Raw genomic sequence first — 18,011 nt, 5'->3', positions numbered from 1 at the left:
CACTTTATTTAATGTAGTGTTTTTCAAATCCTTCTTCATCTATGAACCTTAGAAAAATGCATATAGGCTACAGTGAAAATAGGAAAATAATAATTCCATTTTGCATTTCAGGAAATGGGTATAGACTCATATGTAAATTTTTGCCAGAGTTGGGATCTCTTTCTCTCCAGAATTGCGCTACTTTCTTTGCCAGTTGTATCCTGAACTTGTCAAAAGGAACAGGTGATTATCGCCCTCTGTTCTGCACTCAAGTGGCCCTACCTGGAGCACTCTGTGGCACACAGCACAAGAAAGACATGCACCTATTGGAGCAGATCCAGAGGAGGGCCACAAAAGTGATCAGTGATGGAACACCTCCCCTATAGCTGAAAGGGTTAGGCTTGTTCAGCCTGGAAAAGAGAAGGTTCCAGGGAGACCTTACTGAGGCTTTTCATTCAGTTTATAAAGGGGGATTATGAGAAAGATGGAGAGAGACATTTTACCAAGGCCTGTAGTGACAGGACAAAGGATTTAAGTTTTAAATGGAAAGAGTGTGGACTTAGTTTGGATATAAGGAGGGAATTCTTTACTGTGGAGGGTGGTGAGGCATTGGAACAGATTAGCCCGAGAAGTGAATGCCCCATTTCTGGCAGTGTTCAAGCCAGGTTGGATGGGACTTTGAGCAACCTGATCTAGTAGAAGATGTTTGTCTGTGGCAGAGGGGTGGTTATTAGGTGATGTTTAAAGGTCCCTTTCAACCCAAACCAGTTTATGGTTCTTGAATAAGCACTGTAACTCCGATGTGATGTTCTTCCAAAATCTCAGAAAAAAAATTTATGTTGTCTCCTTTTCTTCCCCTTTGGATTGTTCTGGTTTTGGAGTCAAAAGGTTCCCTGTTTTAGCTTGGTCTAGTAGGTACAAGGCATTGCTTGACAGCAGGACTAAGAATAAAGGACTAAGAAAATACATTTTCTCCAACATCTTTGTAGTTATGCACTGGATTTGAGTATCAGTTTGATACCATTGACTTCTGGGGTTTTTTTCGATTAGAAGTACCTGAAGGTGATATAAAATTCTCATTGTCTTTGGATTTCATTAGATTTGCTGTAGTTTATGTTGCTGTATGGCTCAAGCTTGGTGTTATTGTGAAGAAGAAATGGATTTACATGTAGGATGGTGAGGATCATGATGCTGGAAAGTTTTTGCAGTGCAGGGGGCCTCTCACTCTGCCCTGGTAACGTGCTTATCTTTTGAACACATGCGCATGCTTTTCCCATTTTATTGGAGACTGGTGGCTTTGCTACTGGGACCCAGATGTATTTGATTCATTAATATACAAGGTAGAAGTGAAGTTTTTGACCTTAAAGCAGGTACCTACAAGAATTTGGGTTATTAGTAACGTAATTTCAGCCATAACTGAACTCAGAAACTTCTTGTTTGTATTTTTAATAGGCATTTGATGTAACTTGACTTTTTGTTGCTCTGTATTTCAGTTTGGACAATATCTTAATGTGGATTAGAGTTCAGAACTAAGGCTGCTGGTGTGACCTTAGTTCACCCTGTTTTGCTCTGTAACTTAAACTTAATTTCATATGAAAATTTGCAAGCTCATCTGGTCTCACAGACAGTGGAGACTCACTTGGAAGTTTTATCTGAAGTTTGGAGGACTGAATTAGGGGAAAAATAGAGTTATAGGAAATAGTTCTTGTTTTGTTAGCTGTTAGTCTTTTCATCTTGCTTTTCATGGTAATAATTTCATGGGCAAATGCTCTGCTTGCTTCTGGGTAACCAAAGGATAAACTTTTCACTGTACAATTGAAAATGCTTTTTTAGAATGTTTTGCATTTTCTTAAGGAAATAGGCTCTTCTCTTACTCTCTTTTTTCCCAGAGATAACTTCAGAAAAGTTTACTTTTATTATTTCTGAAAGTATGCCTATGCTAGGATGCCATCATTAATAGGAGTTGTATAAAATCAAAATTGATATCCTTAAGTAATTAAATTGATTTTGTTAGATTCTAATGCAGGGTTGGGTTTAAACCTTAATGGTGTAAGCTTTATCAACAAGAAGGAGGATTTAAATGTGGGTGTTAAGGATGTGTGGCAATTTTAACTTTTGCAAAATTAGTTAAATTGTTTCACTTCTATAGCAAGGGTGCCTGCTGCAGTCATTAGAGGTCGAAACTGTTTTAAAATGTGCTGAAAATGATACTGAATTTAAGCAGAGCTACCTTCTTGTGGGGTGTAAATTCTTTGCTGTAAGTTAAGGCTGTTAGAATTCAGATTTAGTAGTTGAACCAGAAAAACTACATGTGAATCCCTTTCTAAGCTTTAGAAAGCCCATTCCTTTTTGGGCTGGCTGTATTTAGGCATCTGGAATGAAACATATGAGAGTTGTACTGTTCATTGCTAACAGTGTTTGCAGCATTACACCACAGTAGGAATCAAGATCACTAGCACATATATCTGTGCACTTAATGTAGACACGATTTAAAAGGAAAATAAGAAAATAAAGAGGGAGCGGCTTTCACAGGTCATGATTTTGTCACATGCAGGAAATGAATGTAAGTAACTGCAGCAGTCCTTGATTTGTTCATTATTTGTCACTTCAGACTGAAATATTAGTATGAAGGTGAATATGGGAGGAAGCTCTTCAGTATTTAAGCTGTGTTCTTGTGGTACATTTGAATGTCTGAAAATACCAGACTGCTTGCAAGATGAATCGGTGTGACCATCATCTTTATTTATAAATCGAAGTGGCAAACTGGATTGCCTTAATCAGTTGAGTTATTGCACAAGTAACAAGAGGGAAGAAGCTGTAAAATTAGCAAGCACTTGGGAAAAGATTCCAGCCAGAATTGTTTTTCGCTTGTTAACAATCTGTTAATGGTAGTTTTAAAGTTATTGGTAAGAACTGCTGCCTTCCAAGAGCATGGAAAAACTCTGTATGGAAATATCATTGCAGGTGAAAAATTCCTGTTTGTGTCTTTAACAGGGCAATATGAAAGTATTTGTTGCAGTGCATTGAGTGCTGTTATAATTTTGGGGGATTTGTGTTAGGGTTCAGAGGCTTGCCCTGTGTGTTCTGGTGGAGGTCACGCTGTGTCTGAAGCAAACTGTAAGACAATACCAACATTTTCTTGGTGGAGATCAGTCGGATTATGATGTTTTAGCTTATTAAGTTGGATTTAGTTGAAGTTTTGATGTCTGGTAAGATCTTTTGGGAAAGCAGTTATGGGTAAGAATTGTCCTTGCAGGATCATTGAGGTCTCTAAACTGGCCCAAGGTATTTCAGAGTTTCCAGTCTTCTGTGCTTGTTCTCTCTAAATTGCATGGGATTTGACTCCCTGCTGCTGTTGCTTCGTTTTCCTTTTTTCCTTTTTTTTTCCTTTTTCCCTTTCCAAGGAAACAAGGTATGTTACTCTGTCTTCTGCTTGGCATATTGGGTATCTAACATCATGGCTTGTCCTCCTTCATTTTCCTTTTCTGCATCTTGACTGGTTCAAGAAGTGCATCTTCACATGCATTGTCCTTCATGGTTTATGTTTATTTGGGTTTCATTGGGCTTTGTTTAGTCTTTTGCTTTCTTGTTTGTTTTTATTTTTGTTTGGGTTTTTTATGCAGGTTGTATCATATAGATGATTTAAGCCAGACACAAAATGGGAATAGTCAAGGCTCTTTGACTTATTGTGATGGTTTGACCCTGGCTGGATGCCAGCTAGCCACCAAAGCCACTCCATCACTCCCCTCAAGCAGACCGGGGAGGAAAAATACAATGAAAGGCTCATGAGTTGAGACAAGGACAGGTACAGATCTCTCACTGATTACCATCATGGGCAAAACAGATGGGACTTGGGCAAATTAATTGAATTTATTAGTAATCAAAATAAGAGCAGGTTAATGAAAAGTTAAAACAAATTTTAAAAACACCTTCCCCCCACCTCTCCCTCCTTCTCGGGCTCTATTTCCTCCCCACCAGCAGCACAGGGAGACAGGGGCTGAGGTATGGTGATTTCACCACAGGCTGTTTCTCTCACAGCTCAGGGAGAAGTGTCCTTCCCCTGCTGTGGTGTGGGATCCTCCCATGGGAGATAAATTTATGGAGAACTATCTTGCATCAGTCCTTCCCATGGGCTGCAGCTGTTCATGGACTGCTTCAATGTGGGTCTCTTTCCATGGGGTGCAGTCCTTCAGGCATAGCCTGCTCCAATGTGGGCTCCCTACGGGGTCACAAGTCCTGCCAGGAAATATCCTCCAGCATGGGCTCCTCTCTGCACGGGTCCGCAGGTCCCTGCCAGGAGCCTGTTCCAGCGTGGGATTCCCATGGGCTCATGGCCTCCTTTCAGGCATCCACCTGCTCTGACATGGGTCTCCTCCATGGGCTGCAGGTGGAAGTTTGCACCCCTGTGGACTTCCATGGGCTGTGAGTGGGTCTCTGCATCCCTGTGGTCCTTCACGGGCTGCAGGGGCACAGCTGTTTCACTGTGGTCTTCACATAGGCTGCAGGGGAATCTCCACTCCAGTACTTCTTCTTCCACTGACCTTAGTGTCTGCAGAGTTGTTCTTCTCACATACTCTCATTTCTCTCTTCTCTGAGCACAACTACATCTGTGCAGTAACTTCTTTTCCTTCTTAAATATGTACTCACAGAGCTGTTACTGCCATCTCTGGTTGGTGCAGCCTTGGCCAGCGATGGTTCCATCCTGGAGCTGGCTGGCCTTGGCCCTGTTGGACCTGGGGGAAGCTACTGCCAGCTTCTCACAGAAGTCACCCCTGTAGCCCCCCTGCCACTACCAAAACCTGGTCACACAAACCCACTTCACTTCTGTAAAACTTTCTTCTTCTTTTCAGTGCACTCATATCTTGACTTGATTCTCTTTGTTCTTTTCATAATCAGCAGCTGTCTTTTTTCCAAGGTGTAAAAGCTGAGCATAATCAGTGTTTTAAGGCGCTATGAAGCATGTTACTGCAGGCTCAGTTAAAAAAATACTGTAGGGTCTGCATCCTGTTTGTGACACAGAATATGCAAGACCTTAGGTTAGAAAGGACATTTCAGTTTGGGAGCAATCTACAAAATTTGTACATAAGGATTACTTCATCAACAGCAAAGTGAACTCTCTCTGAAGATGGCCAAGCAAAACTTGAAAAGTTTTACCTGTATAGTACTTAAGGATGTAGTCCCTTGCACTGTTTTCCAACTTGATGTTGATGCAGTAAAACGACCATGAAACTTTTGTTGTTGGTGGGATTCTAAATATTGACCAAACTTTACTTTGACTGAAATTGCAAAAGGGAGAGTTTGCTTGTGTAGAATACAACAGCAAACCTTGTTGAGTCTCGATCTAGCCTTTTGTTTATGAGGCAGCATGTATATGTTGGGGTTTGGTGTGGGTTGTTTGGGGTTTTTTTGTATTAGCTATAGCATTATTGTAGGAAAATACCTGTCAAAAGCTGCTGGGATTGTTTGGTCAAGGAAGACAAAGGTAAAGCTGAAAGGAAGAAATAAAGAAAGAATGTTAAAGAGCTGGTAAAAGAATAGGCAAAAAAGAAGGGAAAAAGCAGCACGCTCCAAGTTTCTTGGTGTTCTTCTGAGAAATAGTTATTGGTATTTTGGAAAAATCCTTGTTCTCAGGCATGCAGATAAACCATGCCAGTTAAAAAGGCTTTTAGTGAGCACAATCATGGATAATTTAAGTAAATGAGAAAAGTGTGAAAACCGCAATTCCAAGTTACTTCCGTATATTGTGTTTAAATTTGAACGTACAAGTGAATTTTAGAATCTTTCTAGCTGTGAAGAACATGTCCAGGCTTTGTTTTATTTTTTCAGCTGGCAACTGTATCGTTGGCGCATGAAGTAATGTAGGAGTGTATTAATTACAGTGCTTGAGATATCACTGATCAGAGCTGTAAAACATGGAGGAGAGGGTGTGGGGAGAACATTGAAGCCCTAAATGAAGTCATCGTTAGGGAGGTACAGTATTAATCACCCAAAATTTACACCAGATTTGCACAACTTGGTCTTAAATTACTGCCAAATTGCACACACTTGCTTCTGCTCTTTCTGTTTTTTTTTTTTTTATGCTGCACAGAATTTTTTACCACCCAAAGACAACTTTTGGAAGGGAGGAATGCATGCATACATCTCTGCCTTTTCTCATAATGAATGAATTTTCTCATGATGAACTGAATTTAACTCCCTTGAAAATAAGATGATTTAAAGCTTTTCATACTACATGTAACTCAGTGTTTTGTAATAATACAGAGGAACTGAACATTGTAAATTTTGTAATTTTTCTCTTAAATATCTTTATTGAAAAGGGAGAAAAACTTCTAGTATTACTCTTCTGGTACTGATTTCTGGAATAACCATTTTTTACAATAGTTGTGTCATTTTGCTGAGGTACAGGGAAAATGACTGGTATAGGCAGATTTTCCAGATGTTGATTAATTACACATTTGTAGTATATGAAGTGCTAAGGACACTATGCTTGTTCCTAGTCTTGCTTTAAGGATTGTGTCATACGAAATGCATAAACTCTCTACCTAGCTTATAGCCTTTATATTTAGTGACCTAAAATAATTCTGGACAGAAATGTGAGTGCTATATAATGTTGCATGTAGGACCATGGCTCAACTAAGCAGTGTTACAGTTTAGAGCTCATAATGCTAACCTCAACTGAAGTCAAGTAAAGACAAAATTAATTTGCAGGTACATGGATATGAAAGGTGTCTTTGAAATCATAAATTGTGAGTGCAAGTGATTATAGGGACAAAATAGAATTATTTCTCTTGTCTCTTTCCATTCCATCAGACAAATATGTGCTGGAATGGAGGTTGCCTCCTTTAGGAGTCAAGAGGCATTTTTTTAACCTGGAAAAAATTTCAAAGAAGTAGCTTATAAATTGTAAAGGCAAAGAAGTAAAAGGTGAAAAAACAAACAATTTTTGAATCTGTCCCTACCTTATACTTAAATACTTATATAAGTATATACCTATATAAGTGTACAAGTATATACTTATGTAAGGCTCCCAGCACTTATATCTAATTAATCATGTAGATTGTATCTTGCAGGCTAACTTCACAGCAGTGGAGGGAGGTATATTGTTCTTAGCTCTGTGCTTAGCATTTGCATGCCTTTTTCAAAAGATGTTTGCATGACTTCAAGAAGAATCTTAAACCTGGTTTGTAGGATAGATTGTTGGCAGTGTCCTATCTCTGAAACAGTGTATGTTTTGTAAGAGAGGATATATGAATACTGAATTGACAACTTCAGTTGTACTAGGGGTTTGGTTTATTTTTTGGTAAGTTTTCTATCAAGCCTAATACTGAAGAAATAGGTGTACCTTTGGATGCATATTGTAAGGCAAAACCTTGCCAAATATTTTGATATGGTGATACCTAAGTATCACTTCAATTATAGCCATTTTGAAATTTATGTCAGCTAGAGTATAAAGTAGCATGCAATGTTTTGAGTTGTTTTTAAAATAGTATAAGAACAAGCACACAGCTTGTGCTAGACGAAGGGTAGTGTTTAGTGTGTTTCTGTTTCAGTTTTTTGAAAGCACTTGTGTGCTTGTGTCATATAGTGTTCAATCAGTATCGAATGTCTTGGGTAACCTGAGAAGTTGCCTTGGCTCAGTGCAGAGACTTTGGGGGAATAAAACTGGTCGGAAATCTTATTGAGTGCTGCTGTTTGTTGAACACAAGAGCATCTGTTGAATTTCTGGATCAGACTTGCTTGGAATACAGCAACAGGGGAGCAGAACAAAGTAAGTTAGAGGAGTTGGGCTGGAAAAATGGGGAGAAAAGAGTTCAGCAAGTGGAATTTCATACTGCATTTTTTAGGGAGTGACTGTACTAAATTCTTGACTTTTAAAGTCAAAGACTTAACTTCTATTATGCTCCTTTCAGCACAGAGGGCTGATATTTTGCTTTTAGTGGCCGTTAAAGTGAGCATGGTCACTGCATCATTTTTACAAAAGATACCTGCAGCCACTGTCCAAATGAACTAGTACTGTACTCTTGTTACTGGAGAACTTGCATTCAGTTTTAGAAAATGGATTTGAGGCAGTGTAAATTCTGCATAATGTAAAGAGGTGAAATTCTGACTTTTAATACACAGACTTGTAAACTTTGGAAACTTCATAATGCTGAAGGTCTTTGAACTTACTTTTCGTGACGTTCATTCTACCACAGCTTACTAGTGAAACTTGCTTCTCTTCCCAAAGGTGTTTGGGCTTAGTATGATTAAAACCGGTCTCTTAAACTCATGCTATTGGACATGATGAGAATGTTCTCCTCATATATGAAATTAGACAAGAGAGAAAATAAATCTAGAGATTATGCCTCTTTATTGTGTCTTTAAAACAACGTTATCTGGGCTCTTGCATCAGCTGGGAAACCTTGCTCTGAACCTTTAAGTTCTTACTGTGCAAGAAGCTGACAAGTTCAAATTCTATCTGTAATTACTGAAGTAAACTATCTTGAAATATGTAATTTAGAAATAAGGGGTTGTGGGAGAACAGCAGGTGATGCACAGGCCTCGGAGCTGTAAAGTTGAAAGTTGTATTGTGTTAGGATATAAAAATTAGGTACTCGCTCCAGCAGATGGTTTGGGATGCCGAAAATCTGGTGGGGATTATTGTGTTTTTTAGATAAAAGCAGGGTTAACTTCCGCATTTTCCTGAAGGCTTCTTCTGGCCTACACGTTGTTTTCCACAGAGGGGGGCTATCTAAGAAAATAGTCTTGATTATTAGATTATCAACAAAAACAAACCCAGTGTTTTCTAATGCAATGTGTTTCTTTGTATATGAGGTTTATCTATCATGATGTGTCCCCAAGTGATGAAAAAGAGGGAGTAACATTTCTTTTAAGTCCTTCAAGGCTGTTTTAAAGTTTTGGCAGAAGTGTTAACTCCTTCTGTTTGGGACTGTTTTAATCGCAGTTCTTGAGTGCAGGGTTGAAAGATTGGGTGTCATTGAGTACTTATCATAGTGCTGCATCAAATTGTGCATATATTGTCTGGAAACAGCAGGGGTAATATTTCTCATGCAAATGTAGCTGGTCCTGAAGCTATAATGAAGTCTGGGTTCTCTGGTCCAAAGCTACAGAGTGGATGTTGCAGCTCAGGCAGCTGGTTTTATCCTTGAGGCAGGTCAGCAGCAAGTCTGATCTGTTTGGGCGAGAAAGCATGGTGATGGTCAGCTCAAGACCAGCTTGTGCGTAGTCCTGCCAAGAGCACTTTGCAAGGAAGAGATCTCCCTGATTTAAAGGTCACTACTTAAAGGTGAGGTTTTAATTCAGGCAGTTGCACACAGCCTGGGCACTGAGAAATCTGGCTTAGGAGCTCTTTCTCCCTCTTTTTAGCAGTTGAAATGTTGGGTGAAGAGATGCAGTGCAACTACTGTGGATTTGATTTGACCCTTGAGAATTGTTTGCCTGGGAAAGGTTTTTTTGCGTGCGAATCACAATAATAGCACTTTTCACATGAAATAGAATTTCATGTGTTTGTGTATGACAACAACTGTGCCAAGTAACATGGCTTTGTGTTACCACTGCTCTTTCTATAAATTTAATCCCATAGTTTAGTTTAACCACTAAGTACGAATAGTTGTTTTCATAAATACGTTTTTGTAGTTAAAGTATTCTTAAGTATTGAAACTTTACTTCTATATATTAATAATTACCTTTCTATTTTTCTGCCATGAATAAATCTGAAAAAAAATTCATAGTAGCTTATAGAATTATTCATCTATTACTCTATTTTCTGATTGTTAACTAGTATTTAACTGGAAGAAGTAAATTGTTTGAGTTTAGGAAGTTAGTGAGATGGTATTGTCATTCTGTATTCATGTGTTTAATTGCAAAATTCAAATTGGAAGCCTACCAATAGTGAGGTGGTGTCAAATGCAGTGGAATTAAGACTTATAAATATCTTTATATAGTGGACGATATAAAATATATATATTCACATATTTTATGAGAAAATAAAAACCAGAATTCAGTTCTTTTTCATAGTGTTGTAGCTATATCCTGACCTAAATACAGAGGTTTACTTTTGGGGAAGGGGAGGGAAAATTAATACAGTGTGAATGAGGAACACCTTGAGTTGAAAAGATTTTGGGAAAAGGTAGTATTCGTAGATGCTCCAGGGTACATAAAAACTAGGAGATTCTTACTTAGAGAAGAGACTGAAATAGTTCCGTCATCATAGCGAGGGAAATCAACATCTGCTGGTTATGCTTTCTGCTAGCTAGCAAAGGGTTGGCCTTTTGTTAGAAACTCTTGTAGAGCAGTGAAGTATTTTGTATTAGGTACACCAAAATGTTTTTACACAAATGCACTCTAAACCCAGGCTGCTTGTTTTTGGCAGATTAATAAGAGAGTGACAGCTAGTTCTCACATATACTGCAGTTGTTGTGGGGTTGCAGATTCAGAACCGTGTCTTTTTTTGCTCTACAGAGAGTTCAGACAGTACCAGATTTAAGGAATCGAAGAGTTTCTGCTCTCCTGGATTGTAGACATTGGATTAATTTTCCTGCTTTTATTGCAATGCTGACTTAGGATCGTAGTCCAAGACTATGGGTGTGTAACGTGCACAGAGTATTTCCCGCAGTGGAGGTGAATGGCCACTCGTGGACCTTTGTTCTTCCTGGCTTTTGTTGCTCAGTCCTGAAAGTCCATCATCAGTAGTACCTCAGAAGGTTCTATTTCCAGAAATTTAAGAAGTTAAATACAAGCAAGGTATGATCGAGATTGCGTTTCAGCATTATGATGCATGATTGTCATGTGTCTTTAGTAAGTAGCTTGCTGTAATTAGAGAAACAAAAACAGCAGGGTAGAATTTTAGGTGTGTGTCTTCTAAGATGTATATTGCTTGAATTCTTGTTTTTCCACCTAATCCTCTGAGTAACTGTTATCCCTGTAAAAAAGAAAATTACCTGCATAAGCAGTTGTATGTCAGACTAAAATGAGACAGTACTTGTTGCTGAGACTGACATAATGAAAATACTTCTTGGTGTTTTTACTTAGAGCTTGATATTTAAATGCGTATGGGTGATGGGAAAGCAAAGGACTATGAGGAGTGGTAATTTCTGTGTTACTGTAGTAAGACAGTCATTGACTGAAAAGAATGAAAAAATGTCTCTATCTCAGCTGGTCTTTTTAGTGTCCAGGAGAAAAGGCAGAAGGAAACTTCATATAATTGGATGGGTGTCAGGGAGGGTATAACAGAATACTTAATCTTCAAAACTCTGTGAAGCCTGGAGTGGAACATGGAGAAGCCTGGAAGTGGCTGTGACAAAGCACCTATGACTTTACTATAGATCCCAAAGGAATATATTTTATTTTCTGCTGCTCAGAGGTCAAGAACAAATAATAGGATTTATCTGGTCTCAGCCAATACTGTTCTTGAAATTATGGAGGGATTCATATGAGCCTTGGATGACAGATTTATCATAAAACTGTATTGTCTGTAGAAAAATGGAAAACCATAATGTTTCATGGTGGTTTGAATATTCCAGTCAATGAGCTCTAGTATGCAGAATGACAGAGTGGTTTGGGCTGGAAGGCACTATCTAGTCCAGTCTCCTTGTCTTGACCAGGGACACCTTCCACTAGATCAGGTTGCTCAAAGCTCCTTCCAGCATCACCTTAAACACTGCCAGCATCAGGCATCCACAACTTCTCTGGGCAACCTGTTCCAATGTCTCACCACCACCCTCACAGTAAAGAATTTCTTCCTTATATCTACTGTAAAGCTACCCTGTTTTAGTTTAAAACCATTCTCCTGTCACTACAGTTGCTAGTAAAAGTCTTTCTCCATCTTTCTTACAAGCTCCCTATATGGGGAGACTGCAGTAAGATTAAGTTGGTCCTGACTTAGTACAACTCTCTTATTTGTGGGCTAATTTTTTACATTGACATTTTTTGATATATTCTTAACTTTGTTGCTATGGACAATAAGACATGTTAAAATTGCAAAAATATTTTTATGGACTTGTGTAAAAATGGATCTTCTCTGCTTAATGTTTTCAGTAGACCTTTCCAGGTGACTGTTTCTTCTCCATCATATCACGAGGCTGATGAATTGGTAGCCATCTTTTCACTATGTCCTGAATTTTGTGCACGTAAAACTCATGGGAGTAGTGCATTTTCTTACTTTCTGATTGTTTCATTCACAATTCATTCAATATTTATTCTGTGTACTCCTATTAGTAGTTCTTTCTTCCCACCATTATTGACTGCATGTTCTCTTGCTGTGAAATGACATTGAAGGAAGTGGTGTTCTACTTAGCAAACAAATTAATGTAATCATATGCTTGCCAGATAGAAAAATCCTCTGCTTCCAAAATGCCTTGGCCTTTCAGGTTACCTGTAATAGAATCTCAAGTCTGGAAGAGTTACTGATAACTGAAGAAAAAGTTACTTGTAGTGCCTTCTGGTTAATCTTTGGTATCCATCAGGATGTTTGTTAAACAATGAGCTACCACAGAACCCAGAGTTGCTCACAAGTACTGGGGTTTTACTGTTGAATGGGAAGAAAACACTTGTTGGTAAATGGTGTCTGCTGCTTGGAAATCTTTTTACTGTTATGTTTTGTTGTTAGCCATTAGGGTTTTATTGTCAACTGCATTGATCTGAGTATCTACAGCCTTTGGATAGCTCTGGGTACTAACTGTCTCATTTTGTGCTGAATTGCAAAATTATGTTCCTTGGTTTTGGTATTTCTCATCTGTGTAAATGACAATATTTCAATGAAATAATAATGAAATCATTATCTTTCATGTGGATTAATTTGGACTGTCATATAACATGTATATTTTCTTTTCCTATTGCAGGTTATCTTCCTGGGAGACATCACTTTCTGTGTGTAAAGAATATCTTGCTGAGTTGCTACAGCTGAGTTTAGAATGTTACTTGACTTGTGATTCTAATGGAGGAATAACAAGATCTCAGGCTGTTGCACTGGAAGACTTTACAGGAAATACAAAATGTCATCAAATAGGAGTCAGAACCCGCATGGACTTAAACAGATTGGTCTTGACCAGATATGGGATGACCTAAGAGCTGGAATTCAACAGGTTTACACCAGACAAAGTATGGCGAAATCCAGATACATGGAACTCTACACGTATCCTAGTGCCTATGGCAGTTAGTACTTTCACTGCTAGTAGATTAGAGATGGCTTTTTACTTTTTTTAGACACAAAATTGCTTCATAACTATTCCACTTAATGTTTTTTAAGAATACATGGTTTTATTTTGAGGATTGGCCTTTTCTGTTTAATATTACTGGCAAGTAGCAGGAACATTCTGTTGTCTGGAAAACTGACTTCGATAATTATTAAGGCTATCTCTGTATTTCAGGTTTGCTTACTATTATCTTTAATAGAGCACATGTTTAAAGAGATTCTATTAATAGTCAAATATTGAGTCTACAATGCGCACAAAGAAAACAGAAATTCTTTTTCTTTTTTCTGTTAGTCTCTCACATTATGCTTCAGATCTTACAGATAATCATGTCTAGCTACTTGGAAAATTTTTCAGTTGTCATTCTCTAAGTAATACTTTCCCTGGACTTTCTAAGGAGGTAGAAGAGTTTTTCTGTACATGTAATCTCAGCATCAACGTACAGTCTTTTCTATCTGTGCCTGCAGAATCCATGCTCCAGGGTGTGGTGGGAGAAACCCTGAGCAGCCTGCTGTATGTTTCTAGGATACTTATTCAATAGTGATGGGAAGATGAAATAACATTTGTTTAGGGTCAGAACTTTTCCTAAGACCTAAAATCAGTGATTTCTTGCAGCACTAGGTTCAATGTTGGTTCTGACTCCGTGAAACAAATCTGCAAAAGTTGAATGTCTGATAGAAATTTGACACATAGTAGAACCTCTGAGAGTTTTTTCTTCTGAGTGCCTTTAATATATTCTTGTTTGTGAGGTCTATTAAGCAGGGCAGCTGAAGACTGATTATAATGGTAATGGTAAAGCACTGACTTTTCCCCTCTCCTGATGTTCTCAACGATGCTCAGAATGAAGCTGTAAAAGGGATATGCTGTCTGTTAGTTACTCATTTCCTCCTTGCTGCTGCTTCAAGGAGTTGTTGGTTTGAAACTAAGGACTGTTTTTGTTAATTTCATAAGTTAATTAATTTAGGGGGTGGTTTTGGTGGTCAACTTGGATTAATATAATAGTTTGATAACTCAGAATATTTGATACTGGTTAGGCTGAGTATTTAATCTATCATGAAGATAGCAATGCATTTTGCATCCTTATACCAAGTACACATGTTCAGAAGTTGTGCTTAAAAGATTACACCCCTTTCAAAGCAGTAACTGTAACATGTTTTCTCAGTCTTTGTATACAGCAAGTCTAGTAGTTTGGTGGACTTTTATTTCAGGAAGCTTTGCTTATCAACCAGCTTAGTTTGGAAAGCAGAACAGCTGCAGATGAGTTTCAGCGGTAGCTGTAATTGATCTGAAGATCAGCCCTACTTACAAGAATGTCTTCCCCAATGGACAGTTTAGTTTTTCCTCATTCTCTTTTGTCCTCTTTCTCTCTTCCCCTCACCTTTTTTTTTTTTTCTTTTCATGATCTCACTCGTGAAGTGGATTTCATTTCATCCCTCCTAATTTATAAGAGGAGAACCATACATACCAGCAAACCTACCTTCAGTCCTATATCTCCAATCACAATTCATTGGAGATGTAGAAGATTTTGTTGTGCCTTGGTCAAGTCCCTCTGGAAAAGAATTAGAATAGTTACATAATTAAAGCAGTTCAGACCTCTCACACCTGCACTCATTTTCGTTGTTCAGAGCATCTCTTTTTGTGAAACACTAAATTCAATCTCTGAGTACAGGCTGGAGCTTGTACTTAGGGTGGGTTTTTTCCCCTTCATTTCAGTGAGAGCAGAAAGAAGTTGATTGTTCCAGGAGTTTTCTAGATCTGAGAATATTGAAGAGGTGAACGAAAAATTTTGTTTCTGGGTGGTGGTTACCAAGTTCCTCATCCGTACTTTTTGTAATTTAGATTTATTTGTGCTTTTAGTTGCAAGGTACCTTTTTCTGTGAGATCAGATGATTATGTGTTTCCTTGTGTGGTTTGTTTTTTTGGTGTTTCATTTTTTTTTCCCCACACGTGAGAGTCTCAGAAAATGAAATCTGGATGTTGTGCTGTTCCTTACCAACTTATTATGTAATATCTAGTACTGAAGAGCCTAGTCGTTTCTACAACAGTAGTTAACATTATCTGACAACCAGTATTACAAGCTAGTTCAGAATTACCAAGCATTGACTTTATGCTAAAGAGAGAAATAGGCAATAAAATTAACTAGATTTCTAGGAACAGTAGACCTGATAGCACTACTAATATTGTGGGGGATGGGCCTGTTTACCCTGTTTTCCATTTAGTAACAGTTAGTTTGGAGGCTGTGAGCCACAGGACTCACTTGTAAAAGTCAGCATTAGTGGTATATGTATACAGAACGTCTCCTGATGGCATTCAGTCTGTTTGGAGGAAACTTCCAGTTAGTCTGTCCAAGAGAGAACTGTACTTTTGTGTAGCAAGTTCTGAGTTTGTTTTGAATTGTTGATTGAAAACCTATTACTTGGCTTACTAGAATTATTCTTACTCAGCTTATTTATATTGATGTAATCCGCTTGTCTTTATAGCCACCTCTTCTTAACTCCGTTTGGCAGTGATAAGATATTCATACATCTTGTACTATTTTCTTCTCTTTTGGAAGGTGGTGATGTCCATTTTTCAAACTAATTGTATGGTGAGCCTGCAATTTATTTTCCTCAGGCCTCATGGTATGAGAGGATGAATTGGGATTTACTTAACATTTGTATTTAAACTCAGCAATGGGGAGAACAAAAGAATTTTGTGACTTTTCTTTCTTCTTTTATATATCTTAAGATTCTCAGGCCAGGTACTAAAATGTCAGAGAACTTTCCTGCACTGTATCAAAGTTGTGTAATTTTTCACAGTGACTTAGACAAAGAGCTGAGTAGCTTTCTAAAATATTATTTTTTTGTCAAAACACGCATCAACAACTTTCAGATAGCATTGACGAATGGAAAGATTAGTGGTGTGCTTCTCTTTTGTATGTGTGCAGTGTTTATTTGAAATGGCAACATTTTGACATAAACTCATGCTTTCACTGCCCTGATTTACAACACATAATCTGAGAAGCATTTTTAGGGATTCTTTTAAACAATGTAGTTAATTTACGCCCATGCAGAGCAGATTAATCTTTTCATCCAAGTTTAATGTTTAAAGAAAATTTGAGAAAAATAAGACGAGTTTAAAGATTCCAAGTGCTATTAATTTATAACAAATAAGATTTATATCTGCATGAGGATATCTTAAAATGTTTTCATTGATAAGAAGAGTTTATAATACTGTGGAAGGCGTGGTGTGGTTGTTTAACTAAGATATAAACTGCAATGTCCAGATTGCAGTGTTCAGATTGGCTTTCAAAGTCTTTCAGGTGTTATGTACATAAAAATTACACTGTTGATTTCAGCAAGTTCCTAGAATACGTTTCAGTAGTTGATTGACATCATTATCGTGTGTGTTTTATGTGGAAATTTGAAGAAAATTACTGAATTTACTATTACTTAAAATTTGCTCAAGTCTTACATCAGTAAATTGGATTTTACAAATGTGTTTCATATATTATTCCATTATTAGCCATCATTAGTAAATATTTTCAAAATAATTGCTTGAAGTTTGTCCCGGTTAGGTAAAGGCTAGGCTGTTCTGTCACGTTTCAATATTTTATGAAAAGTCCTTGCTTGTTGTGATTCAGTTTTGTTTACTTATTTTAACAAAGCGGTAGCTACTGATTATCCATTGGATTAAATATAAGTAATTGTACATCACAAAATCATTTTATAACTTTTTTTTTCTCACATATTAGCAAGTGATATAGGGAAATACTGTGTTGAACATTAAATAATTGTGTAGTATGCTTACACTTTAAAAATACCAGATGACTCAGGATAATCTGTTCATAAAATAGAAAGTATAAATATATTTAATTTTTTTTTCCTGTGAGTAGATTCAGCACCAGCAGTACATGTTGACAAAGCAAAACCATGAAGCCCTTTTCCTGGCGTCCATTTGCCAAGGTCTTTTGTAGTTGCTTCTAATACAGTCTTCTTCCTTGTGGCTTTCACTTGAATTCCTGTATTTTAGTAGGATTTCAGATCAGCAGATGCATATTAAAACTGTGAAAATATTTTATTTTCTAATTACATGAATCAGTTGTTACCAGGCAGCATGGTATGCTCTTGTTATTTCTTTCTGAACAGATTATTATGCTCTTTCTGTACAGAAAAGATACTGAGGTGTTAAAGCATGCACTTTTTATTTACATTTCAGACACTTTCTCTTAAGATTCTGTCACTCTAAGCCATCCTTTCACTTCAGTGTCAAATTGTTTAAGGTCACTTTGGATACATCAAGGCAGCCTCTTCTGTCTGCTAGTATTAGTCCTGCTTATATTCAATATCCTATTTCATAGCACTTCTCATATTCCAGTTAGTGCTTGTGTGAAACATGAAGGTAGAAGTAAATTTATTTGTTGACATGTTTGAAGGGTGCCTAATACACTTTTTCTTGTGTGGAAAGTACATATAATTGTATGCATTTGTGTGTTTTTACAAAGATTGCATCTTCAGTTTGAAAGAAGGGCAGAATATGTTTATATTTGTGCAATCATTTCCTTTCTTTATGCACTCTTCCACAATGATTGCTTGCTGTTCCACTTGCTTTTTATAGTAACCAATAATATTCTTTTCAAAACCAACCTCTGTCAATGCAAAGAAAGCTAAATTTAAAAGCAACCTCAGAGGTTCTTACACAACTCGGAGGTTCTTACACTCCCTGGCATAAAGACTGTACACTTTGTTTATGCATTTGGCTTTGAAATTTTGTGTTTTCCTTGTAACTCAGTGCTTCTCTATGATTCTGCTGAGTTTATGCCATGAAGAGGGAAACAAGAAGTTATCTGTTAGTCTTCAGATG

The 18,011-nt window shown here is 37.5% G+C and overlaps 1 protein-coding gene across 2 annotated transcripts in view; it reads left to right on the top strand.

The window, feature by feature from the left end:
- CUL1 (cullin 1) overlaps positions 1 to 18,011 on the top strand; it is a 53,572-nt gene that overhangs the window by 3,932 nt on the left and 31,629 nt on the right. For both annotated transcript variants that reach the window (XM_082279767.1, XM_082279766.1), the window contains exon 2: positions 12,819 to 13,111. In XM_082279767.1, the coding sequence (XP_082135893.1) occupies positions 12,972 to 13,111 (140 nt within the window). In that variant the 5' untranslated portion in view covers positions 12,819 to 12,971. The remainder of the gene's footprint in view (positions 1 to 12,818; positions 13,112 to 18,011) is intronic.

This window comes from Coloeus monedula (genome assembly GCF_965178545.1).
Source record: "Coloeus monedula genome assembly, chromosome: 1".
Taxonomy (NCBI): domain Eukaryota; kingdom Metazoa; phylum Chordata; class Aves; order Passeriformes; family Corvidae; genus Coloeus; species Coloeus monedula.
This window is presented reverse-complemented; position numbering and strand designations above follow the sequence as displayed.